This window comes from Manihot esculenta, chromosome 5 (assembly GCF_001659605.2).
Source record: "Manihot esculenta cultivar AM560-2 chromosome 5, M.esculenta_v8, whole genome shotgun sequence".
NCBI lineage: Eukaryota > Viridiplantae > Streptophyta > Magnoliopsida > Malpighiales > Euphorbiaceae > Manihot > Manihot esculenta.
Genome location: NC_035165.2, coordinates 8,664,635 through 8,689,554, shown reverse-complemented (window position 1 = coordinate 8,689,554; position 24,920 = coordinate 8,664,635). Strand labels below are relative to the sequence as shown.

At 33.8% G+C, this 24,920-nt stretch overlaps 4 protein-coding genes across 5 annotated transcripts; 2 read left to right on the top strand and 2 right to left on the bottom strand.

Annotated features, from left to right (window-relative positions):
- Positions 1 to 644: 644 nt before the first annotated feature.
- Positions 645 to 3,778, top strand: LOC110615910 (probable leucine-rich repeat receptor-like protein kinase At1g35710). Its single transcript, XM_021758121.2, has one exon. It carries the CDS (start codon positions 1,760 to 1,762, stop codon positions 3,689 to 3,691), a length of 1,932 nt encoding a protein of 643 aa, XP_021613813.1. The 5' UTR covers positions 645 to 1,759; the 3' UTR covers positions 3,692 to 3,778.
- A 215-nt stretch (positions 3,779 to 3,993) lies between these two features.
- Positions 3,994 to 9,635, bottom strand: LOC110615911. Its single transcript, XM_021758122.2, has 9 exons — positions 9,126 to 9,635; positions 7,657 to 7,737; positions 7,082 to 7,540; positions 6,546 to 6,681; positions 6,179 to 6,341; positions 5,912 to 6,040; positions 5,470 to 5,664; positions 4,503 to 4,625; positions 3,994 to 4,367 (listed from the first exon to the last, which is right to left on the bottom strand). Exons 1-9 carry the CDS (start codon positions 9,331 to 9,333, stop codon positions 4,245 to 4,247), a joined length of 1,617 nt encoding a protein of 538 aa, XP_021613814.1. The 5' UTR covers positions 9,334 to 9,635; the 3' UTR covers positions 3,994 to 4,244.
- Positions 9,636 to 17,898: 8,263 nt separating this feature from the next.
- LOC110615793 (transcription factor BHLH089) lies at positions 17,899 to 21,313 on the top strand. The gene is made up of 6 exons (XM_021757901.2): positions 17,899 to 18,595; positions 19,009 to 19,203; positions 19,365 to 19,430; positions 19,701 to 19,769; positions 19,866 to 19,937; positions 20,700 to 21,313. Exons 1-6 carry the CDS (start codon positions 18,317 to 18,319, stop codon positions 20,823 to 20,825), a joined length of 807 nt encoding a protein of 268 aa, XP_021613593.1. The 5' UTR covers positions 17,899 to 18,316; the 3' UTR covers positions 20,826 to 21,313.
- A 295-nt stretch (positions 21,314 to 21,608) lies between these two features.
- On the bottom strand, positions 21,609 to 24,131 carry LOC110615794 (protein SHORT HYPOCOTYL IN WHITE LIGHT 1). Of its 2 annotated transcripts, none has more exons than XM_021757902.2 (4): positions 23,914 to 24,123; positions 23,629 to 23,841; positions 22,507 to 22,572; positions 21,609 to 22,091 (listed from the first exon to the last, which is right to left on the bottom strand). In XM_021757902.2, the coding sequence occupies exons 1-4, from the start codon at positions 24,085 to 24,087 to the stop codon at positions 21,948 to 21,950; spliced, it is 597 nt and encodes a 198-aa protein (XP_021613594.1). In that variant the 5' UTR covers positions 24,088 to 24,123; the 3' UTR covers positions 21,609 to 21,947. The 2 variants fall into 2 exon arrangements, with proteins under 2 accessions (XP_021613594.1, XP_021613595.1); XM_021757903.2 differs by lacking the exon at positions 21,609 to 22,091 and adding an exon at positions 22,098 to 22,399 and having other exon boundaries at positions 23,914 to 24,131.
- Positions 24,132 to 24,920: the final 789 nt, after the last annotated feature.

Below are 24,920 nucleotides of genomic sequence, written 5' to 3'. Positions count from 1 at the left end.
TCTTCATTTTTTTATTTTCTTTTTTTCCTCTCAATTTCTCTTTTTTCTCATTTTCTTTCACCCTCTCATATTTTTTTCACTTTTTAAATTTTTAGCATTTAATTTTATAATAATTTTTTTTATTTCATCAAATTAGTAACTAATGGATTTAATTTTCATAATTTTTATTAAATTAGTAATAAATTTTAAATATATTACTAAATCCATTAGTTACTAAATTTTAAATATATTAGTAATAAATTTCAAAATATTTTATTATCGCAAATTAAATCCATTAGTCACTGACCATCTCCGGACTTCTTTGAACCCTATTGACTTGGACCTCTTTAGGAAGTTTTGTCAAAAAAAGTATCTAAGTGAAGTTTTATTTTTATATGGAAAGACAAACTACATTAAAAACTATAATGTGATTTTCTAGAGAAATTGAGAAAGAAGATGAATTTTAGCTTGCATATTGTAGCACTGAAGACAAGGAAGCCGTTTTTTTAACCAAAGGAATGCAGTAACTCTAGAATCTAGATTTTGAAAACGTATTAGAGAAGCGATAATCAAATATTTTGCTTACTATTTTAATGTCTATAATTGATGATATTTTATAAATTTTGAGAAAATTTGTTTAAATTCTAGAGTTTTTTTCTTGTGGGTATGATGTAGCTTAATTTGAGCATGAACTTCAGGAGAAATGTTGCTTAAATTAAGGAGGTCAGTTGTTAGCCACCCAATTGTTGTCTTCCCTTTTTTCCAATTCTACGTTCCAGTTTATAGATATCATTTTCTAACAGAACAAAAGAGAAAAAGGACAAGAAATCATTATTCATGCTTATTTTGTTTGCCAGTGTTCGTCGGAAGTGACGGTAATTTTACGCAGCTGGGCAACCCTTTCTCATAATTGTTCAACTTCTGGTGCAGTTTTATTTAGACATCAAGCATCAAGCTCTCGCAACCGTGTTTATAATCTTTCTTGTATTTCTAGGGTGAGTTTTTCTAGTCTCATATTTTCCTTTGAATTTTTCATATTAATTATTAAATGGGAGCATGGTATTAGAATTTCTCTAACAGTAAAATATTAATCACAGCATATGGGTTCTTACCCGAATTAAAGGGTCAAAGTGATAACTTGTCCCCAAGCAGGCTGTCAATATTTAGTCCTAAAGCAAGCTGACAATTAGTTGTAAGATCCTTCTTGGGGTTCCAAAACGTTGACAGTGGTCAGTCCTTGGGGACCATAACAAAGCCAGGAACCCCCTGATGCCTTTAACATGCAAGTTTTTAAAGTATATTAGGACCAACAGTAATGTTAGAACATGGGTTTCATAGAACTTGCTCCCAAGAAAGGAACATCTGCAAGTGGGTTGATTTTGAGGAGACCACATTGAGAAATCTCAGTTTGCCGCTGATTTATCACAGTAGCAGCTTCTTAGGAAAGAAGTTTTGTATTTTTTTTCGAAAGACTACAAAAGTGGTTAGTGGTTAGGATTAGTTTAATCTCTTTGAGACTATTGGGGGAAGTGATCTCTGCCATTTCTTTAAAGTAAATCTCTAGGACATCATAATTCAGACACATTTATGCTTTTCAGCACTACTCACTGTAAAGGAAAAATAAGAAAAAAGAAAAAGCAAAAAAGAGATTTTTTTGACTCACTATTGTTCTTTTCTTCTCCAATGTTATAGAGATCTTGAACCTTGTATCGTCTTATTCATTTCCTATTTTAGCAAAAATCAAATTTGGGAGTCTTGATTTATCAGTCCAGGCAGCAAAATGGCCTGTCAGCTGTTCTGGGTGGTTGTTTTACTAGCCATCACAAGAGTTGGAGAAGCAAAAATTGCTGGGGGACAATGCAACTCCAACGACCTGAAAGGTCTAATTGGTTTCAAGGCTGGGATCCGTGCTGATACTTCCGGCCGATTAGCGAAGTGGGTTGGTCATAGTTGCTGCAACTGGGAAGGTATTCGTTGCCATAATCAAACTGGTAGGGTGACGGAAATCCGTCTTTCAGTATTCATTTCCACCAATGATTTCGACTTTCAACCTGAAATGAGAGGATCATTGTCTCCCTCAATTGCACTTCTCACCTCTATTGAAGTCATTGATCTTGGTGGCTTAATAGGCCTGGCTGGAACGATCCCGCCGGAGATTGGTTTTCGACTCCCAGAGCTCCGGAAGCTGTACTTATATGGCAACAGGCTCAGTGGACCAGTACCAGACAGCATTGGTAAGCTGTCGAAACTTGAAAAGCTTCACCTGCATGAGAATAGATTGTCTGGTTCTCTTCCTCCAAGCCTAGGCAATCTTACAAATCTTCACCAACTGTTTCTATATTCAAATAATTTCACTGGGTCGATACCTGATTCCTTCACGAACTTGAAAAATCTGATGCGTCTGGATCTACACAGCAATGCTCTAACTGGTCATCTACCAGTGAAGATTGGTGAAATGCAGGCGCTGGAAACGCTCGATCTTTCGAACAATCTATTGGAAGGGAACATCCCAGCTTCGATAACAAATTTGAATTCAATTTCAGAGTTGTATTTGAATGGAAATCATCTTGAGGGGGCAATCCCATTTCCATCAAGTTCTGGCCAAATGTCCTCTCTTGGTTTCCTTAGACTAAACGATAACCATCTCACTGGAAGAATACCACCAAATTTTGGGTATTTGGTTTCTCTCCAGAGAGCGTCACTGGCAAATAACAAGCTTGAGGGAGCAATTCCTTCTAGTTTGGGCGGTCTATCAGCTTTAACAGAGTTGTATCTCAAGGGAAACCTGATATCTGGTCAGATACCAAAATCAATCTCTCAACTCTCTCGTCTAATTCTATTAAGCATACCTCACAATTTGATTCAAGGGCCATTGCCTAGTGAGTTGTCTTCCCTTCAAAAGCTTCAAAGTTTAGATTTGTCATTCAACCGCTTGAAGCTCGTCTCCTTCCCCAAGTTGCTATCAGAAATGCCATCACTTACCAAGATATACCTGGGTGGATGTGGAATTCAAGGAAAAATTCCAGAATTCTTGCGAGCGACTCCAAGTCCAATGCAAGAACTGGACTTATCTGCTAACCATCTCAGCGGAAGCCTGCCTGCATGGCTGGGGAGCTTGACTCAGCTCTACTCATTGAATCTCTCAAGGAATTTTCTTGTTTCAGGGATTCCTGATTCAGTTACAAACTTGCAGCAACTGGGTGTGCTGGATCTCCACTCAAACAGACTCACAGGCCCCATAAGTAAAGTTTTTGAGATAGGCAATGCATTTCCTGATGGTTCATTGACATATATTGACCTCTCTAATAACAACTTCTCTGGGGGCATTGAACAAATTGGAGTAGGAGGTCAAACAGGAATGAAGTATGTCAACCTGTCACGTAATTCTTTGATTGGCGGAGTGCCAACATCCATTGGGGGTTTGAAATTATTGGAGACTTTGGATTTGAGCTCTAATAAGTTTGGTTCCAGAATACCAGATGCTTTAGCTAATGTGAGCTCATTAGAAAGGCTGAAGCTGCAGAAAAACCAGTTCACTGGCAACATACCAGTTGAATTTCTGAAGCTGAAAAGGCTCATGGAACTGGATTTATCAGATAATTTTCTGGAGGGAGAAATTCCAACGGGTAAGCCTTTGAGCGAGTTCCCAGAAAGCTCTTACTCAGGAAACAGAGGTTTATGTGGTAAGCCTCTTGCTCCTTGTAATGCTTGAGGTTCGAAATGCTCGAACAGAAATAGATAGGTTAAAAATATGTGCAGTTTATCTGTGAAATTAGACAAGCTCCATCATGAAACTCTATACCCCTTCCTCCTTTCCTTTTCTTCAAGTTGATGTGCAACTCAAACACAAACAGTTAATACTAAAATTGTAAAATGTCCTTGCTCCACGTTGTAATAGAATTTTTCCCTTTTTTTTTTATATAATTAGCTCCATCTAGAGTTAGAACTCGACAGCTTTTAATTGTAACTCCAATATCAATGCGCAAAAACGCATTGATTATTGCAATAGAAATATGATAACCAGGCTTGATCATGATTTCATATCATGTGACGAGATTTGAAATAAATGGCTATAATGGTAGTACAATTAAACAATCAAAGAAGACATGTTGGCCTGATTCTGTGAGATTTGTATGCAATTATGATACAACTATGCTATGGGCACTTTTCCCTGTAGCTATCAAAATGAGCTATGGAATTGCACAAATGATTGAACAGAAATTTCTTTGAAAATTAGCCTTTATTAAATATAGGTCTTGCATCATCTAACCACTTAAAGCTTCAAAGGGCTCTTGGTTTAACCCCAGTTGATGATAATTCATGTAGTCAATTCCATTTAACCTTACACAACACAAGATCTGCTCCGGTAACTCTTCCGGTTTATTCCCCTGTTTAGACATGCAAAAACAAGGCTAACGTAAGTAATAGATTCCAAGAGGCACACAGACACACCAATATCTATCAACTTGCTTTTTTCACTAAAAACAAAAAAAGTAAATGCGTATAATAAAGAACATCCTTGCCTGTATGGTGAGGCCAACATCCAGGACACAAATCTTGAGTCTGTCTAAGAACGCTTCAAAACCTTTTCTAGAGATGTAACTAAATCTGTGCATGTCTATGTCAATTTCAAAGTAGTTTTCTCCCTGTAAGAAAACATTATGATACGTGAGGAGAGAACGCTAAAAAATGTCCCCAAATGCTACTTCACCTGGCTCATATTAGATCCAATACATAAAGGAAATTATTTTGAACCAATGTAACAGGAATAGTAACTTGAGACAAGTCCATCAAGTGTCATAACTCAGAATTCACTCACATCATCAAATTCTTTTTATTGACCAATGAAGAAGGTTATATTAATATAAATAGTGATATAGCATATGAATCGAGCATTTAAGAGTACTTCTTTCATATATTAATTCATTTGTTTGAGATTGTTAAATTTGGATCAAGTCTAGCTCACTCTAAAAACTAGCTCAAAGTGAGTCTTTACAAGGGCACGTTATCCTGTCTCAAACCGATGAGGGTACGCATCCTACACGTTCAAAACTACACTAGAGTATAAAATATTTACGTGAGTTTCACGAGACACTAATAACACGTTAAATTTTGGTCAGACCTAACTCACCCCAAAAGTTAGATATATTAAATCCCACGTCGGTTTAGGATAGAGATAATGTACTCTTATAAGGATTTTAGGTACTCATCTTGAACTGGCTTTTGAGATGAGATATCACAGCCTTCAATCGATTTTGGGGAAGTTCTGGGTGTGAGTGGTATATTGAATCTCACATTGGTTTGGATTAGGAATAATGTGTCTTAAGGCCCTCAGTCACTCCTCCCCCCTTAATCTAAGGTCTGGGTGAATTGGGTCTGACCCAAATTTAACAGAGATACATACTTGATTCAAAAAAAAAAATCTAATAACCAAATACATGAAATGAACCTCTCTTAAGTCAATATATATGAAATTGCAAAAGGACTTACTAAGTAAAATTCATGCTGAGGACGCGAAAGAACAGGTTTTTCATTGTAAGCCTGCATAAGCTTCCTCTCTGCAGCACTCATGTGAAGATCTTCTACATTTACAACTCGACCCAATATCTTCAACCTTTCACGAAAGGGTACAACTGTATCTACAGGGAACCCTTTGACCTTTTCAACTTCATCATCAATGAACCGCTGTTCAAGAAATAAATAAAGCACAGACATGAAACAACAGCATTAATTGACAACCTAAGATCCTCACAGAGGATGCCATAATGCATCCCCATGAAAATTAGTCCTTTCCTTTTGCTTTTTTGGCATAAATGCTGGGATGAATGTCACTGCAGTAGCAGCATTGCCAAACATAGTAGTGTCGAACAGGTTTTTAATATTTTCTAAATATGTTGTATTATAAACATAATTACAAAGGGTTCTTTCTTACTTGGATATTTTCTTGAAAGTGAGTTGGAAGTTCCTTTGAGTAATTTTCTGAAAGTTTAAAATACAAAACAAAATTCATTCCTTCTCCATCTGTTTCACTCTGAAAAAGTGTGGCAGCATACAATGGAATCTGCAAAACCCATAAAATAGTCAGCCTAAAGATGTGGTCCGCGCAAAAATTTATAAAAAAAAAATCTCATTCAAGCATGCTGTTGCAGATAGCTTAATACTTGCATGCACACTCTACACAGACTGAAAGTAGGAATACCTGAACATTTACAACAAGTGTGGTTGGGAGTTTCCCGGAATAATTAATAGCAGGGAGCTCCACAAATCGAGCAATATGATCAATTTTTTGTGGCGATAAGAATACATCAACCCCAAATGGATAATATGCAGCATGTTTAGAAGCAAACTCCTTCTTTTTGTCCCTGCAATATGGAATTTAAGTGCAATTGCAGAAACAACTCTTGTTAGGAGACAACATTGTTGGATATATATTATGTGCGTCCTATTACAAACATATCATTACCAATTGACAAAGGATTCGTGCAAATATATTAACTATGATTTGAGTATGTAGCTGAAGTGGCATGCAAGTATGATGACCAATGAAGTCCATCTAGCAGTCTTACCTGAAATAATTCTGTCCCCGGACTTTGAAACTGCATGGCTCTATATGAGACCAACAATCAAGCATTTTCTTTTCTATTGGACAAAATGGTACTTGGGAACCAGCTATTGGTCTCTGCAGAATCGGCTTTGAAGAAACTGAAAACGTAAAAGAATAACATTAATTAATAAATTAAGAGCACAATTGTAAGGGATCCAAGTGCTTTTGATGTATTACTATTATCACAAGGTAATAACCCCATATTTAATATGATGTGAGTATGGGATTTTTTTTAAATGCGAAATAATGACCATCCTACTGCTAAAAAGAACTAGCACTGTTATAAGGAATAAATAGGGCATGAACAAATTAGTGAGCTTAAATATTGATGGAGTGAGCTCACTCGGCTTATTTAAAAACAGAAAGAGAAACAATTATAAGGAGACTGAAGAAGCATTATTTGCAAAAGCCTCAAAAGATATATACTAATGCAACCATGCCTATCTGAATTCCAAGAACTGAAACCTACAATTCCAAATTTGGTAGTATAATACTCACGTAGAGTGTTATTAGGATGCCCATCCTTCCATTTGAATGAGAGTTTCAAGGCAGCCTTTTTCCTCGCACTTGGTGGACTAGAGCTCAGTGACCTTCTCTTTTCAATTGGTGGAACAGTTGAAGCAAGACAAGGCAAACAGTTGCCTGGAAGAATTCCACAATTATCTAATAACCCTTCCCCCTTACCGGCATTTTCATCCACAGAGGATGCAATTTCATCAAGGAACACAGGTTGTGAAGGTCCTTCAGATTTTGATAGGGAATCTGCATAATCTGAGCTGACTAGCTGACTGTTTGAATGTTTACCAGCCTCACTCACAGAGTTCTGAGCTGAGTTTCCTGCTGACAAATCTCCAGTCTTCTTCATCCAATCACTTGAAGCGGTACATTGGACATTGACAGTATGGTCTCCATGATTGGTGTCTCTGCTAACTTCAAATCCATTTAAGGATAACAAATCTGTAAAGATAAAACATATATAATTCCCCAAATATAAATGACTTACTGATCAGCAAGATAAATCAAAGCAAAGTGTCATTCCTTGAAGAGAAATTAAAGATGTCCAAATATCATACCATCTGGAACACTTTCAAAATCCTCATCACAATCAGACTCAAATATTGTGACTGAGTCAAACCATGCCTCCTCAATACTTCCTGTTGCCATTACAGTTTAGAAAAGTAAGGTATACTTCAAAGGACAAATAGAGGGAGAAACATTTTCTATGATTAGACATTATTTCATGACAAATAGAAAGCTATGGCAATGGTGTCAATTTAGACAGGTTGTCAAGAAAAATGCTATTCCAACTTAGCAGAATGGTAAAATTTAAGTAGAAAGAACAATTCAGGAGTTTTTTTTTTTTAAAAAAAATCAAGATCATATAAAGCATTATTTAGATCATTAGAATTGAACCCAAAAATATCAATCGATATAACATTCATTAAGAAGCATAATATGAAAATCCTCATCAATACAGTAACAAATTTGAAGGGTATTACAAGTCATCTTTCCTCTTTGGTGAGAACCAATTCTTTCATGTCTTAATAAATCAACACTTGAAGGGGGATACAGCAACAATTGATTACTAAGTCTATTATGGAAGCCCACTATAATAGCTACTTTGCTAGAGCCATCAGTATAGGGAGGGATGCAAAAAAGTACAATAGCCAAAGACCTCCTCTCAAAACTTTATACAGAACCATAGGTAGCACATTGTACTATTCTGCAGAAGACCATTGCCATGGACTTAGAAAGTCCACATGTGGTGTGTGGTTAATTCTTCATCAAAAACAACTACACCAGTTACCTCTTGTTTATTAAAGAGAAGAAGTAAAGAAAGTACCCTTCTCCTCTACCAAAGATCAGACACCCATCCGCCGATCCAAGGCAATCAAATCAAACTGAAATTGGTAAAATTTCATACTACTTTCAACAATAATAACAGAGTACAAAAGCTAGATGTTTGGCATGTCATTTAAATATGGTCATATCATATGCCTAAGCCACACATTCTTTGTAAGCATTAAGAAAAAATCAAAACGTTTCCAAATGTAATTAGCATCCAATATGATTTAGGTTACATGTACAGATTAAAGAAAGTGAAAAACCCCACATTACTTTGCATAAAGATCAGGACAGAAAGTACCACTCAATTACTGACAAGCATGAAAATCCCTTACTTCAAATAAAGAGCACCTCTTTTTCATCACATTTACCAATATCAAACTAATCATGGTAAGAGAAAAGCCACTTGCCAACATTTCGTGCAAACAGATGAACCACAACAGCATCATTGGCCCAATCTAAAACTACAAACTGTTCAAATTCCAAACCCAAAAATAAATAAATAAATAAAATTACAAATCAAGGGAAATCAAATATGATACTATCACAGGCTACCCACAGAACAAATCAACCAAAAAACACAAACCCAGTAAAATGCTAAATCAAATAAAACACCATTTCAGGGAAAAGAGGCAAAAATAGAGAAACTTGATCACAAAACAAAAGGGCAACCAGAGAGAGAAAGAGAGAAGTGGACCATGAAAAGTGGGGTTAGAGAAAGACGAGCGATGATCAGCTGGAGCAACAGCAACAGAAGCGGGCCTATCAAATGCATCCAGCCTTCCATCAGATAATTTAGAGGATACTCTTCTCTTGATCCCTTTTCTCTTCTTGCGTGTCTTCTTCTTAGAAGACCTCAATCTCCCACCTACGCATCTTTCTGGGGTTGATACACAAGCCCCCATACCTCTCTCTCCCCCAATCCCAATCCCAATCCCAACCCCACCTCTCTATCTCTTTCTTTCTCTCTGTTTTCCTATCAGAAGATCAGAAAGTCGCCATCTTCAACAAAAATAAAAGCAGAGAGACAGACAACTCTATTACTCTTTAAGAAAGATAGTGAGCGAGAGAGAGAGAGAGAGAGAGTCCTGGATGGAAAAATGACAGAAATATTGTTTGAAGAATTAAACTTGGAAGGTTATAAAACAACACCAACTACCATTTGTAGACTTTTTTATTGCCGGAGCGATTTTGAAGAATAAAAAAGATGCTACCTTTTTATTAAATCCAAAACAGAATAATTATGGTTTTTTTTTTTTTCTTGCAGAGCTAAATAAATAATGGAAATTGAGATAGAGAACAGTGACGGCAGTTATGTGCTGTTTGTTCTAAGGCATCCAATATGGCAGGTGGACCTATACATTATATGGATTCTTCCACGTGGCTCTCCATCATTAGTCAAATTCAGAGTTTTACGAAGTTCATGCACACGCTTTTGCTTTTCGCGGTGCGTGTGCTTCCCGTTGGTTTTTTCTTTAGTTTTGTCTTTTTCTATTTTTGGCGTGTATTTCACATTGTTAATTGCTGCTTTTCTTTAGCATTATAATTTGCAAAAATAAAATAATATTTTAATTATTAAATAATAAATTTTATAAAAAAATATAAATTTTTATAGATAAAAATACATTGAATTTTAATTTAATTTAATTTTTAAAGTCATATTTTAAAAATAAATTCAAAATAAAAAAATATTTATTATTTTTAAATAATTTTACTTTATTAAATATTAAAATTTTATAATTTATCATTTAGTGATGTGAAATTACAATTTTATAATATAATTTTACATTAGCATGAGATTTTTAGTTTAGTCAAGGTATTTAACAGTAATTAATTAACCAATTAATACATTAAATTAACTCACTGCCAATCGAGTTTTTTTATATTTTAAGGTTTTTATTTTAGAAAAAATATAAATTCAAAATTTATCAAGCTGCTCAGTCCGATTATATAAAGTAGGACAGATTAAATGTACGAAGTATAAATAAATTAATATTTTTTAAATATAAATAAATAAATTTTTAAAGAATAGATTTGATATCTTAAATCAATACGCTGTTATAATTTGAACACATTAAAATCCAATTAATTTTTAAATTATTTATTTTTATATATAATTTCAACAATAATGGGACACATAGTTAATGTAGCAGTTGGTAAGTGGTAACCCATTCAAAAAGATAATTGTGTATTGTGCAGAAGAGAGAACATCAGGCATAGTTGGCCGACACCCACCATCCCATCTCATCATTATTTTCAGCAAACGTTGTGACTTGAGACTGTATTCTTTTTTACGAAAAATTGAAATTTTTTAAAAATAAAATAAATTTAAATATAATTATAATAATTAATTTATATATTATTATAATATAAAAATAAAAATAAATAATAATTTTAAAATATTAAAAAATATAGATAAAAATTATGAATCGTGAGAGTAATAATTTTACCGAGATATGCCATTACTTCCTTCTACTCGTGCTTTTTACTTGGGGCAAATGGAGATGACCACGCGAAAGCAAAAGCGAATATCCAATATACAAATTAGAATAACTTCTGCAGTGTCATATCCTCAAATGAAAATCTCTGCCTCCAAATGCCAAATAGCAAGAGAATAAAATATAAGGATGACTTCATTGGCAGAAAGGATGTTAAGCAACGACATCCAAAAAGAGAGATTTTGAGGATTCTCTACTTTCTATGGTTACGCTGGAATGACAATAACACATTTGATTTGGCAGCAGTCCTTTGACTCCTCTGCCAAACTATCCATGTCTTTGTGTTTGCGGTGCGGACGATTTATCTAATCAACTTTGTATTCTAAAGCTTGACTTTTACTCGGTAATCGCAAGTATGGGATCAATTTCCAATACAAATTCTTGGTTGGTGAAGGGGCACGAGTCAGCTTTTGCTTTTGCCTTTCCCCTGGCTGCTGATATCACCCGCTTCTCACCATTCAATTTGTCAATTTTACTACAAATATTAGAGCTTTTAAACACTGAGGAACAGGTTGAAAAACCCACCCAAGACATAACTAAAAATGGGCTTCATTCAGCCCGACCCAATTACAATTCTTGTGATAAAATCATCATCAAACATTCAAGCTAATCCAAAATTACTTTCAGCGATTTCCTCAAGAATAGAATATTACGAAAGAAAGTTGATTTTGAATTATCAATAAATCTAAAATTGATAATCAATCCAGAACAGTAAATTAAAATAAACTATAAATTCATTGAGATGTTATATATATATATATATATATATATATATATATATATGGATTTAAACTCAAAAACTTTCAATTCTACGTATAACTCTAATACCAATATAATATAAATTCAGGGTTGAGAATTGGTAATGATTATTAATATAGGAAATTACATTTTAATTTTTAAATTTTAATATAATTAATAAATTAATTTTTATATTTTTAAAATTGAATCAATCCGTTCAGATTATAGATAATTTAATTTATTTTACCGATAAAATTATGCTTTTTAAATAGATAAACTACACTTAAATTCATAAATTTTAATATAATTAATAGATCGATCCCTATATTTTTAAAAGTATATACTTAAATCTCTCTATAATTAATTTATTTTAATTTATTATAATTTAAACATTTTGATCCTTTATTTTTTTATTTCAAAAATACTTAAGTTCCATTAACTTTTATTTATAATATCTCATTTAAATATTTTTTAACAATTTTTATTCTTCAACTTTCATTCATTAAAATATTTTAATATTTATGACTTCAAAATTTTTAAAAAATACATATAATTTCAGCTATTTTTAAATAATATCGGATAAATTTTAAATAGGTATAAATTTTTATAGAGTATTTTAGAGAAAAATTATATTTTTAGAAAAAATTTAATCATCCACTAGTTTTGAACTGATATGAAAAATTGTAATTTTAGACGGATTAATTATAAGAGATTTAAATATTTAGTTTTATAATATAAGAATTGAGCCGTCAATTACGTTAAAACTTATAAATTAAAGTATAGTTTATATAATATAAAATTATTAGCCTGCATTAAAAAGAATTTAAGTGTTCATCAGTATATTTGAGATATTTGAAATGTTTATTCTTCCTTTAATCAGGTGACTAATAAAATTATGGACGAAGAATTTATAATTTAAATAGATTGATTATATATTGATCGAAGTATTTGCGGTTAGAAATATAAAAATCAACCTGGAATAACATCATAATTGATATCACAAATAATTTTTAATTTATGTGGACAGATTTAAAAAAAAAAACTATAAAATTCTGAAAGAGGATAAGATTTTTTTGAATTCAATAGTCTAATTTTGTAATGTAAACAATTTTCAAAAACTATTCATTCTATGAGCATAGTGGTAGCGGATAAGTATACTCTTATCATCTGGTGGTCTAGGATATCTCTTTCAAAGTGGTAATGAAAATTTGACTTTTAAAATAGAGTATTACGAAAATTGTTGGATATATTAAATTCAAAACCCCATCAATATCATAATTCCATTCAAATTCATCCACTCAAATAAAAATAATTTAAAAAAATGTAAAATTTCATTTAACTTTTCCAACTTGACATGCCAAAATTATCACATAACTTTGAGGATTAATGTAATTTCATCACACTTTTAGGGTTAAGAGATTAAAACCATATCAAGAGTTTAATCTATTATTTATTATTTCATTTGACTAACAATCTCCTCCTAGCACCCACCCGTTAAGATTTGAAATGGATTGGATGGGAATATGCACAGTTCCACTTACCCAAGAAGGATCGTCCAACCAAAGGTTGCAGAGTATCACTGCAACAGTGATAATTTTGGCATTAGTAGATGCTGCGCATCAACTAGATCCGCAACTCAATTATTTTTTTTTGAAATTTACTCTAAGTGTTATTATAGTTTTAAAAAATATATACTAACAATATAATTGAATGTTAAAAAAATTTTAAAAAATATAGTTAATAATATAGTTGCAATGATAATTTATACTAATTTAATGACTAATTAAATTTTATTCTTACAATATGCATTTTTTAAATAGCCTTTTTTTATAAATTATTTTTAACTATATTGTTAATTATGTACTTTTTTAACTAAAATAATAATTAGAGTTGATTTTAAAGAAAAAATAGTTTAAGAGTTAGATTAATTCAAAATTGAATTAACATAGATTGATATACTTAAATTATTGATAAAATTAAAATAAATATAATAATATTAAATATTTTAATTATTAAAAATTTTAATTTTAAATAAAATAGCTAAAAAAATATCAAGCTATAAAAATTTTTGTAATTATATTATGACTTTTTAATTTTTTTATCAATTATAAAATTTATTAACGTAAAAATAAGAGTGAGATATATTTGAAATAAAATATAAAATATAAAATTTATTTTTTTTTTTTGAAAATGAAAGAAATATTATTAACTCAAAGCGATTAAGGAAACTATATGAGGAGGAGGGACATGAACCCAAACTCCTTGACCTGACTCAGAATGAGCCGATGTTGCTAGAACATGAGCGACATCATTTGCAGACCTGTGAATAAAAACACATATTGCTTCCTCATAACTGGATAAAAGCAATTTACAATCTTGAACCAAAAGACCAAAAGGTGATAAATCATCTAATGAAACATTGTTAATGGACACAATAAGAACCTGAGCATCCGATTCGAAAAGAACTCGATCCCATCCGCACTCTTTAATCCAACTCAATGCCTCTCGAAAAGCCACTGCCTCAGCACACTTAACCTCCATCTGACTGCAAAAATAGTCTGCTTTAGTCGCTATAAATCTACCATTAGCATCTCGGACTACACAGTTAAAGCCTAGCGAACTTCGTTGCGAGTTTAAAGAGGCGTCAATATTAACCTTAATCCAACCCTGCGGTAGAGGAGACCAAACAGTCAAAGCCGATACAACATTGGTGCAGCTGGTAGAATCAGAACAGGCCCCCCTCCATTGCTGCAAAAAATTCAATGCCATGAAGAACACACCACTCGCAGTTCGACCCTGAGCTTTCCAAACATTTCTGTTATGCCACAAAGCCCAACATATCATTAGAATAAGGGAAGCATTCTCCGCAGAAGCAGTAAGGAAGGCTAAAGAGAACCACTCCCTAAGAGAGGCAGCGGAGAATGCAGGCCAACCCAAAGGCGAACTTAATTAAATTAATATAAAAAATAATTATAAAAATTTAAAAAGAATAAAGTTTTTTTTATTAACTCTAGTTTTTTTTCTAACGTGGGACTGTTTATTTTGTTTCCTTTCCTTAAAAGTCTGATAGCCAGAATGCAAAATGACATGTCGTTACAAACAGATCAAGTACAAAACCTTGCACCTGCAGCCTGCAGGCATGGGCAGGGCCGCGAGCCCAAAATTACGTCGAAAGACAAATGACAAGCTAAACCTTTGGGCCTTCAAAGAATGGACTTTCAGAAAAGATAGCCACAGGCGATGGATTGAGCTGTACATAAAGATGCCAATGATTTTGAAGAAGCATTCAAAAGTCTTATCCTCAGGTTCCCAATCCACTTGTCCCATACAGCAGTCAAGCAGAGCAGAAATCTATCAGCTTTGTCTTCCCATTTGATGGCCAAGTAGAGAGAAAAAAAAAAAAAATCAATTCGACACAATCATAATGGAGAAATCTTAAAGTAAGAAAAAAAAAAAAAACCATCTGATGGATGCCAATACTGTAGATTGCTGGTGTTATGGATCAGAAATTCTGTCCTTGGGACAGTGGTGTCCAAACATGGTATAGCTGTGGACCACTTAGCCCTATTCGTGTGGATCAAATTGTCCCTAAATTTCCCTTTCCAACCCTAATTGATTTCATTTCTCTATCATTATTGCAGTTGGCAGCCTGTCACAATTCTCATTTATTTTTCTTCCCCATTATTGCATGTCAAGTGAATTTGCTAATTAAGTTGTTAATCTCAATAAATACGTACAAATTTCCTAGCTAAGAATGGTAATTTGCTTGCTAATTGTTCATGGCTAGAGAGACACCCAACAACTTTATTCAGCAGCTTCATAGTTAGGTGAACCTAGCTAACATCCTTCGCAGATGAAAACAGTGATTTAATCATTGTCATTAATGTAGTTTTTGATAAGTATTAATAAGTGGCTTATTTTTATTCGAATAAAATAAGTAAATTAATTATAAATACTTTTGATGACCATTGGACTTTTGACATTCGAGTTGAGGTCGAATCTGAAAAAAAAAAAGGTTTAAAGTTCAATAAACCCACTAAGCAGAGTGACCCATTAGCGGGCCATCCAGCCTGTGATTAAAGGAGGCTGTACTGATCCAAGGCTTGAATCCATTAGAGGAGAATGTAGCACTTGTGATGTGACGAAGGGGCCGAAAAATAATTAAATAGTCACCTGATAAGAATGAGTAAGCAGGTACATCCGTGCGTACGAGTCTGCATGACAGAGACAAGTAATACTATAGCGAAATGATAGTTATGCGTCATTAGAGAATAAATGAGAAAAGGAATATAGAGAAATACGTGCGGTTATGCGTCACTAAAATAAATGATAAAATGAATAAAGGGAAATACGTGCGGTTATGCGTCATTAAAACAAATGAGAAAATAAATAAAGAAAAATACGTGATCTCTTAAACTAAATTTATATACACTTATAAATTCTATTTTCTCAAAATCTCAAAATATCAAAAATATTAATTAATATCGTAACAAATACGTACAATGATTTAAGAGATAGAACTTTTTAGAGAAAAATGGATATTATTATTGAAAATTCATTGGGGAAAAAGCCTTGTTCATAGGTGAGATAGCTAGGATTAGAAGCAAAGTAAATTTGGGGTAATTTAGCACATGACATGCTTCTTTACCGTAAACCTTTTGGGTTAGATATTGAAATTGACATTATTTGCATATTTTGCACATGTAATTTCCAAAAATAAACAAGATGCAGCTGTCCATAGAATACTGCAATGTTTTCCACATTCTCAAATTAAATGAAGACAGATATGAGTCTCAATTAACTCTGCTTTGCTGGTTGCCAATACTTCGGATCAAAGAGCTGAGATCAATTGCAATTGAAACATGTGATTATTAAATAAAATACACTAACGTGATTTGAGTGTTCAAGTCACAAATTGGGCAAGAAGCAGACTACTCTTTACTAGTGATTATATATGCCTAACCAAATTAGACTTCCAAATGGGCAGGTTGGCAAGACCTTTAGTTGGCCTCAAATGCAGTCCCCATCCACCCCTATTTTATTTTTTTCCAAATTTATTTATTAGAGTATTTCTCGACTTTCACAAAATCTTGATCGCATTGGATTTGTGATTGCCCTTTCAATAATGTATTATTTTAAAATTCGAACTTTTTTTTTAAAAGTATAGTGAAGAAGAGGGATATATTCACTTGTGGGATGCAAGTACATGAGAAAGACTTGCATCATCGGATGTTAAATGGTTGCTTGTACTTGGCGTTGGCTGCTCATATGATAAGTCCATCTAGCTGCTCTTCTGCGATAAAATTTTAGGGCACGTGGATTTACCGAAAGAAGGCTTAGCGAGAGAAAGCAATTTCATTTGTTTTTTTGCCAAGAACTGGTGAATGGCAATTCCTGCTGACATGGGCGTAAAAAAATCTCTGAAGCATTGCTACTGTACAGGGAAATACATATAGCAATTTTATGAAAGGAGAGAGGCATCTTATCTGTTTGTGGAAATTCCACACTGAACCAAAATATCCATACATATGCCATCTGCTCTTCGGCATTAGATACTTGCACACTTAGAATCTATAGGCATAAAAAGAATTAAGAAGATTAACATAAGCAAACAATTTTGATAGTGGGGCATTGAATGGTGAGCCTACTGATTAAACATGGGATTATATCTAAATCCATCATTATCCTAAACTTTGCAATAAACAAATAGTTAACATCCTACATTACATCACAGTCATCAACACTTGAACCAATCATTAGGCTTTATTAGCAAATCAAAATCATGTTCTAATCAAACCGCACCTAAAAATATCTTAAAAAATCACAATAATTGTTTGAAAAATAAGCATTTCAATTTGAAATACCAAAAATACCCCTCTCTAACTGTACTGTAAGGGAATAAAAGTGGAGAAATTCTTATATAATCTATCACTTCATCAAATACAGCTAATAATTTATGGGTTCAATTATTATTATATTTTTGTATTTTGCTAAAATTATTTAGTGCTGCTGTTTTACATTTTAATTAAATTATTTTTATATAATTTTATTAATTTTACGTTGTAATTTAACTAATTTTAACGATAATTTATTTTTTTTTAAAAAATAAAAATCAAATATAATGAAAAAATTTATTTAAATTCGATTTACGTGAATTTAAAATTCAGGACGTCTGAAAATTGATATGACAGAAGTGGTTAGTGCACTAAGTTGGTTTAAATATTTATCCTAGAGGTGACTACGTTTGCAACTCCCGAGGTTTCTGTCTCTCCTTCTTGCTGTAATAGTCAGTGAGTGGTGGCACAGTGCGCACCAACCTCCACTGTCCAAGGAGATCACACACAAACGCTGCGCAGACTCCTCTCTTTCTCTCTCTGGATTTGCTTCACTCTCTCCATGTCTCTATCCGATTAATAGCTTTCGCTTTGCTTTTTTACTGGGGTCTGCTGCTTCCATTTCCTTCTTTCTTGAAGCTACTACAGAGCTACATCCAATACAAAGCACGCGTCTTTCTGCTCATTTTCCTCTTCCCCAACGAACCCATTGCGGGTTTGTACACTCAATACTTTGTTAACTGAAAGTCAGAAGTAGACTGGATATTTTGGTTCAATTTGAGTTGGGCGACGAATCGGCTAGTGTGTGACGATATTCGATGGATCCACCGGCGATTATGAATGATGGGTCCTACAATTTGGCGGAGATCTGGCAGTTTCCTGTCAATGGTAACGGAAGAAGTCAGTTTGGGCAGAGTCTGGGTATTCAGTTTGGGGATTCCAACCGAGAAGTTTTGTGTTGTGATCCGATGAATTTGGAACAAAGAGGAAACCGTGGTGGTGGCACCGCCGGTGCAAGAAAACGGCGTGATGTCGTGGAGGATGATTCCGCGAAGGTCGTTTCTTCAAGCAATGTCAATGGCAATAGCAATGGATTGGTATTAATTTCATTATCAATGAATGATTTCAATAACCCTTTTTCTTGGCGGGATTTGCTTTATCTTATGCAATGTTTTGTTTGATAGTGTTTCCATGTCTTAAAATGTTGATAAAGAAAGACTCCTTGCTGTTGTCTTTATCCTGTGAACTTTTGAGGTTGTCTTTTCAACAATCTATCTTTGTCAGTGAATTCAAATTTTGATCTAAATTGGTAAATATGACTTAATTAAGTTGACTTATGGTTCATTTTAATATATGATCAAACGTGTTAATTGAACTATCTTATCTGGGATATGTCTTGCAAAATTAGACTGTAACTTCAGATTTAGGTTTAGAGAGAGTTGGGGATTTTATATATAAATATTTATATATAAAATGACATTTATCTTTTCATTTATGATCTGAATTGCAGAGCAATTATGATACAAAAAAGCTTAAAACATCTGGAAATAGAGATGAGAATGGCAATTCCAAAACTGATGCAGAACCCAGTTCAGGCAAGCATGTGGAACAGAATGGTCAACCACCAGAACCACCTAAACAAGATTACATACACGTACGAGCAAGAAGGGGTCAAGCTACTGATAGCCATAGTCTAGCAGAAAGAGTAATTTTCATTAGTCCTCTTAAACTTATAAATGGAAAGGACAAGGAGAAACAGCTTAGATCAAAGATCTTATTATGTTTATTAATGAAGTCTTTATTGTTAAAGCTATTTTCGCATATCTATATCTATCATATTTTTCTGATGAGATTTATTGTGTGCAGGCTAGGAGAGAAAAGATAAGCGAAAGGATGAAAATTCTGCAGGATCTAGTCCCTGGTTGTAATAAGGTACATAGTTGAAATTTTATTAGTATTCATTATGTCCCTAAACACCTGCAACTCTGTTTCATGTAGTCTGAAAATAATATTTTGTGGAAGTGTAACTTTCTGCTCGCGAACAACTTTCTAATATACACTGGAAGAGTTGTAGTCGATGACCAGGCTTTAGCTTGCTGCTTTATACTATATGGTGGAAGAGAACAGTTTTGAGACTTTTTATTAGTTTTTTATAGACATGGTTCAAACCAGTGTTTTTCTAAGGTAGATTTTCTGATGTAGGTTATTGGCAAAGCCCTGGTCCTTGATGAGATTATTAATTATATCCAATCATTACAACGTCAGGTTGAGGTATGTATCCTTATATTATTTATATTAATTGCTTGTTATTCCTTTGATGCCCGCTTGATATTGAATTTAAGCACTACAAATTACTGGACATTGTAGTTCCTATCAATGAAGCTTGAAGCTGTAAATTCAAGAGTGATCCCTGATATTGAAGCATTTCCGTCTAAAGATGTAAGTCCTAATATTTTCACTGTCATGCAATTTGATTTCACCCCTCTATCTACTTTACTATTGTTGGACTGCTACTGTTTGTATCCTAGTTGAACCATTTTTGGTGGGCTGCATACTAGATTCAAACTGTTTATCAACCTTATCTGACTGGTGGAGTGGGAATTTCCAACGTAAATTAACATGAAGAGGGTAGCCAAAGTTTGTTTCACTATTGGCGAGGTGAATTTTAGGTCGGTTTTTCCATTTCAATGAAGGGAAAGCAGGAGATGCATATTCCGACGAGGTTAATGGCAGCTAGTGAATGTTAACCTTATGTTAACCTTCTTACTGTGTTTGGCCATATTCTAGCAAATAGTTTAACAGGCACTGTTTTATGGCCAGATCATTTTGGTCAGTAATTTGGATAAGTTTCTCATTATATTCATTAATTATCTTGTTTTCGTCGAAAAATTTTTCTGCTTAAGAATTGATGTGGCACAATCTTATATTTGGGGATGAAACTTCAACCCAGGAGTGGTTAGATTAAGTTGCTTTTGCAAGTTGACCTTCTGATAGAGATTGCACATGAAAATGAAATATCTATGGATTTGCTCAGTTTGACTATTATGGAATAGAGAGGAAAAGAGAACAGAATGGCTGAGAGTGACTGGCCAAGGGCTGAGCTCAAGTTAACAAACTAGGAAAGAACCAAGAGATCTGATGATAAATTTCTTTTCTATTCTTCGTTTCATGATTCTTACTGTAATCAACTTTTCATTTCAGTTTGGCCAACAAGCCTACGATACTACTGGCGTGGCATTTGGTTCACAAGCCACAAGGGAATACGGCCGCGGTACAGCACTGGATTGGTTGCATATGCAGGTTGGTGGTTTTGAAAGAACGTCATGATCTGAAAAGATAATCATCAATGGTAATAAGAGCGTCAAGTAGCAATACTTCTTCCTTCAGTTGCTGTCAGAATATATACCCCACTATGTTAAATCAAAGACACGACATATTTCATTTTCAACATCAGACATTCAGACTTGGAGCTACTGTTGGTCTAAAACGACTGCTCTGGTACTGCCTAAACATCTCCATTCATTGGTGTGTTGGAAAATGATTCTTTACTCCATATATCTCTTGGCAAGCTTCTCGTTCTTCTCTGTACGAGTACCTGAATAGTGCCATTTAGAACTGAGCATCTGTCTTGTAAAAGGAAGTTGTTTGTTCAAAAATTCTTAATGCCCATATATTGTATAAACCTTGTTTTCAACCTTGAACTTGTTGAGAAGCTGAAGCTTGTCCAATAAAGTAAGCATATTAAGAGCTCTGTATCTTTGTAAGTCTCGATTTGATAAATCATAGCAATTATATCCTTGATCATCCTTGTTTCAGCATTGATTCTATAATCTCCACCCTTGCTATGCATAAAAATCAACTGCAAATTGAAATTTTAGGCTTTTATTTCATTTCTTAATGCAGTTTTACCTGGAGAAATTTGTTATCCTGTCCATCTTGTAGATTTAAATTCTTACATTTATGGAGGAATAAATTTTTTAGTACTACTTGAAATATTTCCCATTTCTCCATTGTCACCTGCTTAGTACAAGAGCTTAATCTTTCAAGAACACCAAGAGTTTAATCTTTCAAGAACACCAAGAGCTTTATGTAGAGACTGCCAGCTAGATGTGACACCATTAACAGGCAATGCAATTGCCTAATAGTACTAGCAAATAGCAATTATGCACTGGTAATATCCTGCAATTAAAGTTATCAAAGGTATTCCTGTATCCAAGCAAGATTACAAGTCGGGTGGCATTAACTGCTGCAGAACAACTCTGATCTAAATCCATAGCCTATTAGGTACAAGCAAGTCAAATTATTTAAAATGGACTTTGAAGAACTCCCTCAAATTTACACTTCCTATTCACAATTATACATGATCTTATGTAAATTATTCCACTTGTCGCATGCCAAAACAATCACGTTTGGCGAGGAGATCCATTAGTGTTCCGACCACTAGGAATCCTATGCCACTGGCTGTGTGCCTCCAAACGAACTTCCACCCCGATTAAAAGTGGTCCCATTTGATTGGAAGTATGAAATGGCTGCCCATATTACACGCAGAAGCAGGATCACTGCAAAGACAGTGCTACCAAGGGTGCAAACCACCTGTAATTATAGTATTTACAATGACATGAGTCGTTCGCTTGTGTTGTTGTTCGGTTATCAGCACATTTACAGCCACAGAAAAATCCTAAATGTCTAGGACTAACTACTACTGATCAAATGCTTCTAAAATTATTTTTAAACTTTCCATGGGATCTTCAAGGTAATTTATCCCCAGTAGAAGGATAAAGCAGAAGCAACAACTTCATTGGCATTGAGACTTTTCGTTTGACTTCAATAGCATTTCTTTAAAGGCAAGCAAACTTGTATGATTTAATGGAAGCAGGTTCATTTCTGTACTTACTTTTGCACTATCAATCAAAGTAGTTACAGGATATCAATGATTGTGATAATCTTAAGATGATCTCCTATGTCTCATATTTGTGCACAAATTTCATGGACTTAGCTTAAGTATTACCTCAAGAAATGCTTTGACAATAGAAAGTGAAGCCAAAAGCAGAACCCCGTCAACAGCGAAAGACACCTGAATCCATAAAACCAAGGAAACAAAAGAAAAAAGTGGAGAATAAGAGTAAGCATATGTAAATAGTTCTAATGACAAGCAAGATTATAATGATTGCTCTAAATGCTGATTAAAACAGGCTTGGAATGATTTATTAGCAACCACAGTTGCTGGTTTTTTATCCATCCCCTTTTTCTGATAGCAAAAGAAATTGGCACCTTGATATATAGACAGAGAAAAGCAACAGATTCTTCAGCAAGAATGCCGTACAATAATGGGCCAAATTTCTATATCCCAAGCAGTCTTTTCCATTTAGGTTCAAATTGTTTCAGTAAATCACAGACAACCATATCATTGATTCTGGAGCTCTTAGATAGAAATTATCACAAACGCCACTACTTATAGTGTAAAAGTCAAGCCTTTCCTGTCAGTTCAGTTCATGGATACTGATAAAATGTTGTGATAAACTATGCATGACAAATAATTCCCTCACAACTGGAACTCGAAATGGAGGTGTTACTACAGTTTGCTCACATATATGATGGGACATACTGTACCAAAAATTCCATTCACAAATGGCCCTCAGCATACTCCTGTTTCATCACTATAGAGATTAGGATTTTTTCCCCCTTCACTCCCATAAAAAACTGTTTGTGTGACATCTTTGAGATGAACCTGGAATATCCTAGTTACAAAAGGTGTTCTTTTAGTAAACTGGAAATTCCATAATGGCAAACTGACTACGCATATCAAATTATCAACTAATTGAAGCTAGCATTTTCCAGGGGTATGCACAAAACACATAGCAATAGCATGATAGAACTACAGAAATGTGTTTCCTTGATGACTAAATTATCAAATTTTTTCTTGTATCACACTGATGCAGAAATAGCAGGTAATTGATTTGAGCATCAATCGACAAAGATACACATTGATAATTTAAAGAAAATCACATAATGGGGATTTCTGGCAATCGCAATTCCAAGCCACAAGCCAGTGGACAGAACAAAATTGAGCCGCAAATAACGACCAATGTTGATCGCTGGGTAAGAAAAGCCAAGCGGCAAGTAAACCTACCAATTGGGGTGATATGACTGAGGGCAAAATCGAGCGAGAAGCCTTCTTGGCACGCTTAGAGATCTTCTTGAACATGCTTTGAAAGAATCTAATAAACAAATCGATACTGCTCTCTGTCTCATCATCATCGCTCTCGTCCTCAATCAAGTCATTATCATCGAAGTACACTTCACCACCAATCTCATCAGGGTCTTCACCAGCCGAGCCATCCAACTGAGAACAAAACTCTTAATGGTAACAATGAAGAGAACTACAAAAGAGAGAGGTAAGAGGGGGAGGAGAGACCTTTCCACGGCAAACGGTGATTGTAGGATCCTTGTAAGGGGCGGTGAGGTGAAGGAAGCGAAAGCATTGGAGTGGGCATGAGAGCTTTGGAGCTTGGGAGAGTGAGGAGTGGATGAGCTTCGTGGGTCTGAAAGCGAGAGAGGCGCATGGTGACGAGGCTATGGCCGCTGCCATTTTTTATTTTTTTTTAGCAATAGAATAAAATGAAGATTGATTTGATTAAAGCGTGCAACTGCCTGTGGTTGAGCCCAGCCTAAGAAGCCCAGACCAATTTCAAACTGCACCACTTCCGAGGCTCAATCAAATATTATTATTAGTTAGGATAAATGCTTATTAAATCTCTTAATATTTATAAAATTAATTAGTTTATTTTTATTTTAAAATTATTTAATTAAATTTTTATTTTTTATAAAATTTAATTTAAAAAAAAAAATTCTATTGATCAGACGCACAAATAGTCAAATGCGTACCAGAAAAAAAAGAAGTTGATTTCCAAGCAATTATTGCAATTTCTTTGATTGGGTCAATTCCAAGTTTCGTGGACAGGTCAATAATATCATTGTGGACAAGTCAATAATGTCTTTCTTAGTATATACACCAAGCCACCTAATATTTGCCTATTATCTAAAAGGAATTTTTAGATAATAAATTTATTATTATTCTTAATTTAAAATTTAAAAGTATTGAATTAAGGTAAATATTCAGATTTTTTTATTTAGTAGCCCTATTTAAAATTATTATTATTTTATTTAAATCATAGTAAGATTATCTAAAATTTTCTATTGGTTTAGTGCATATATACAATAAAATTTTGATTAATATTTTAAACTAGATTGATCCCAAATTTTATAGACAAGTCAATACTATCATCTCTAAACTTATGTTTATTTATCATAACCTATCTCTTAACTTATAAATTTGTATCAACATTATAGAAATTTTTTTTAAAAAAATATTTAAAATTATTTTAACATAATTTTATCACAAAAAACATTAAAATAATAAAA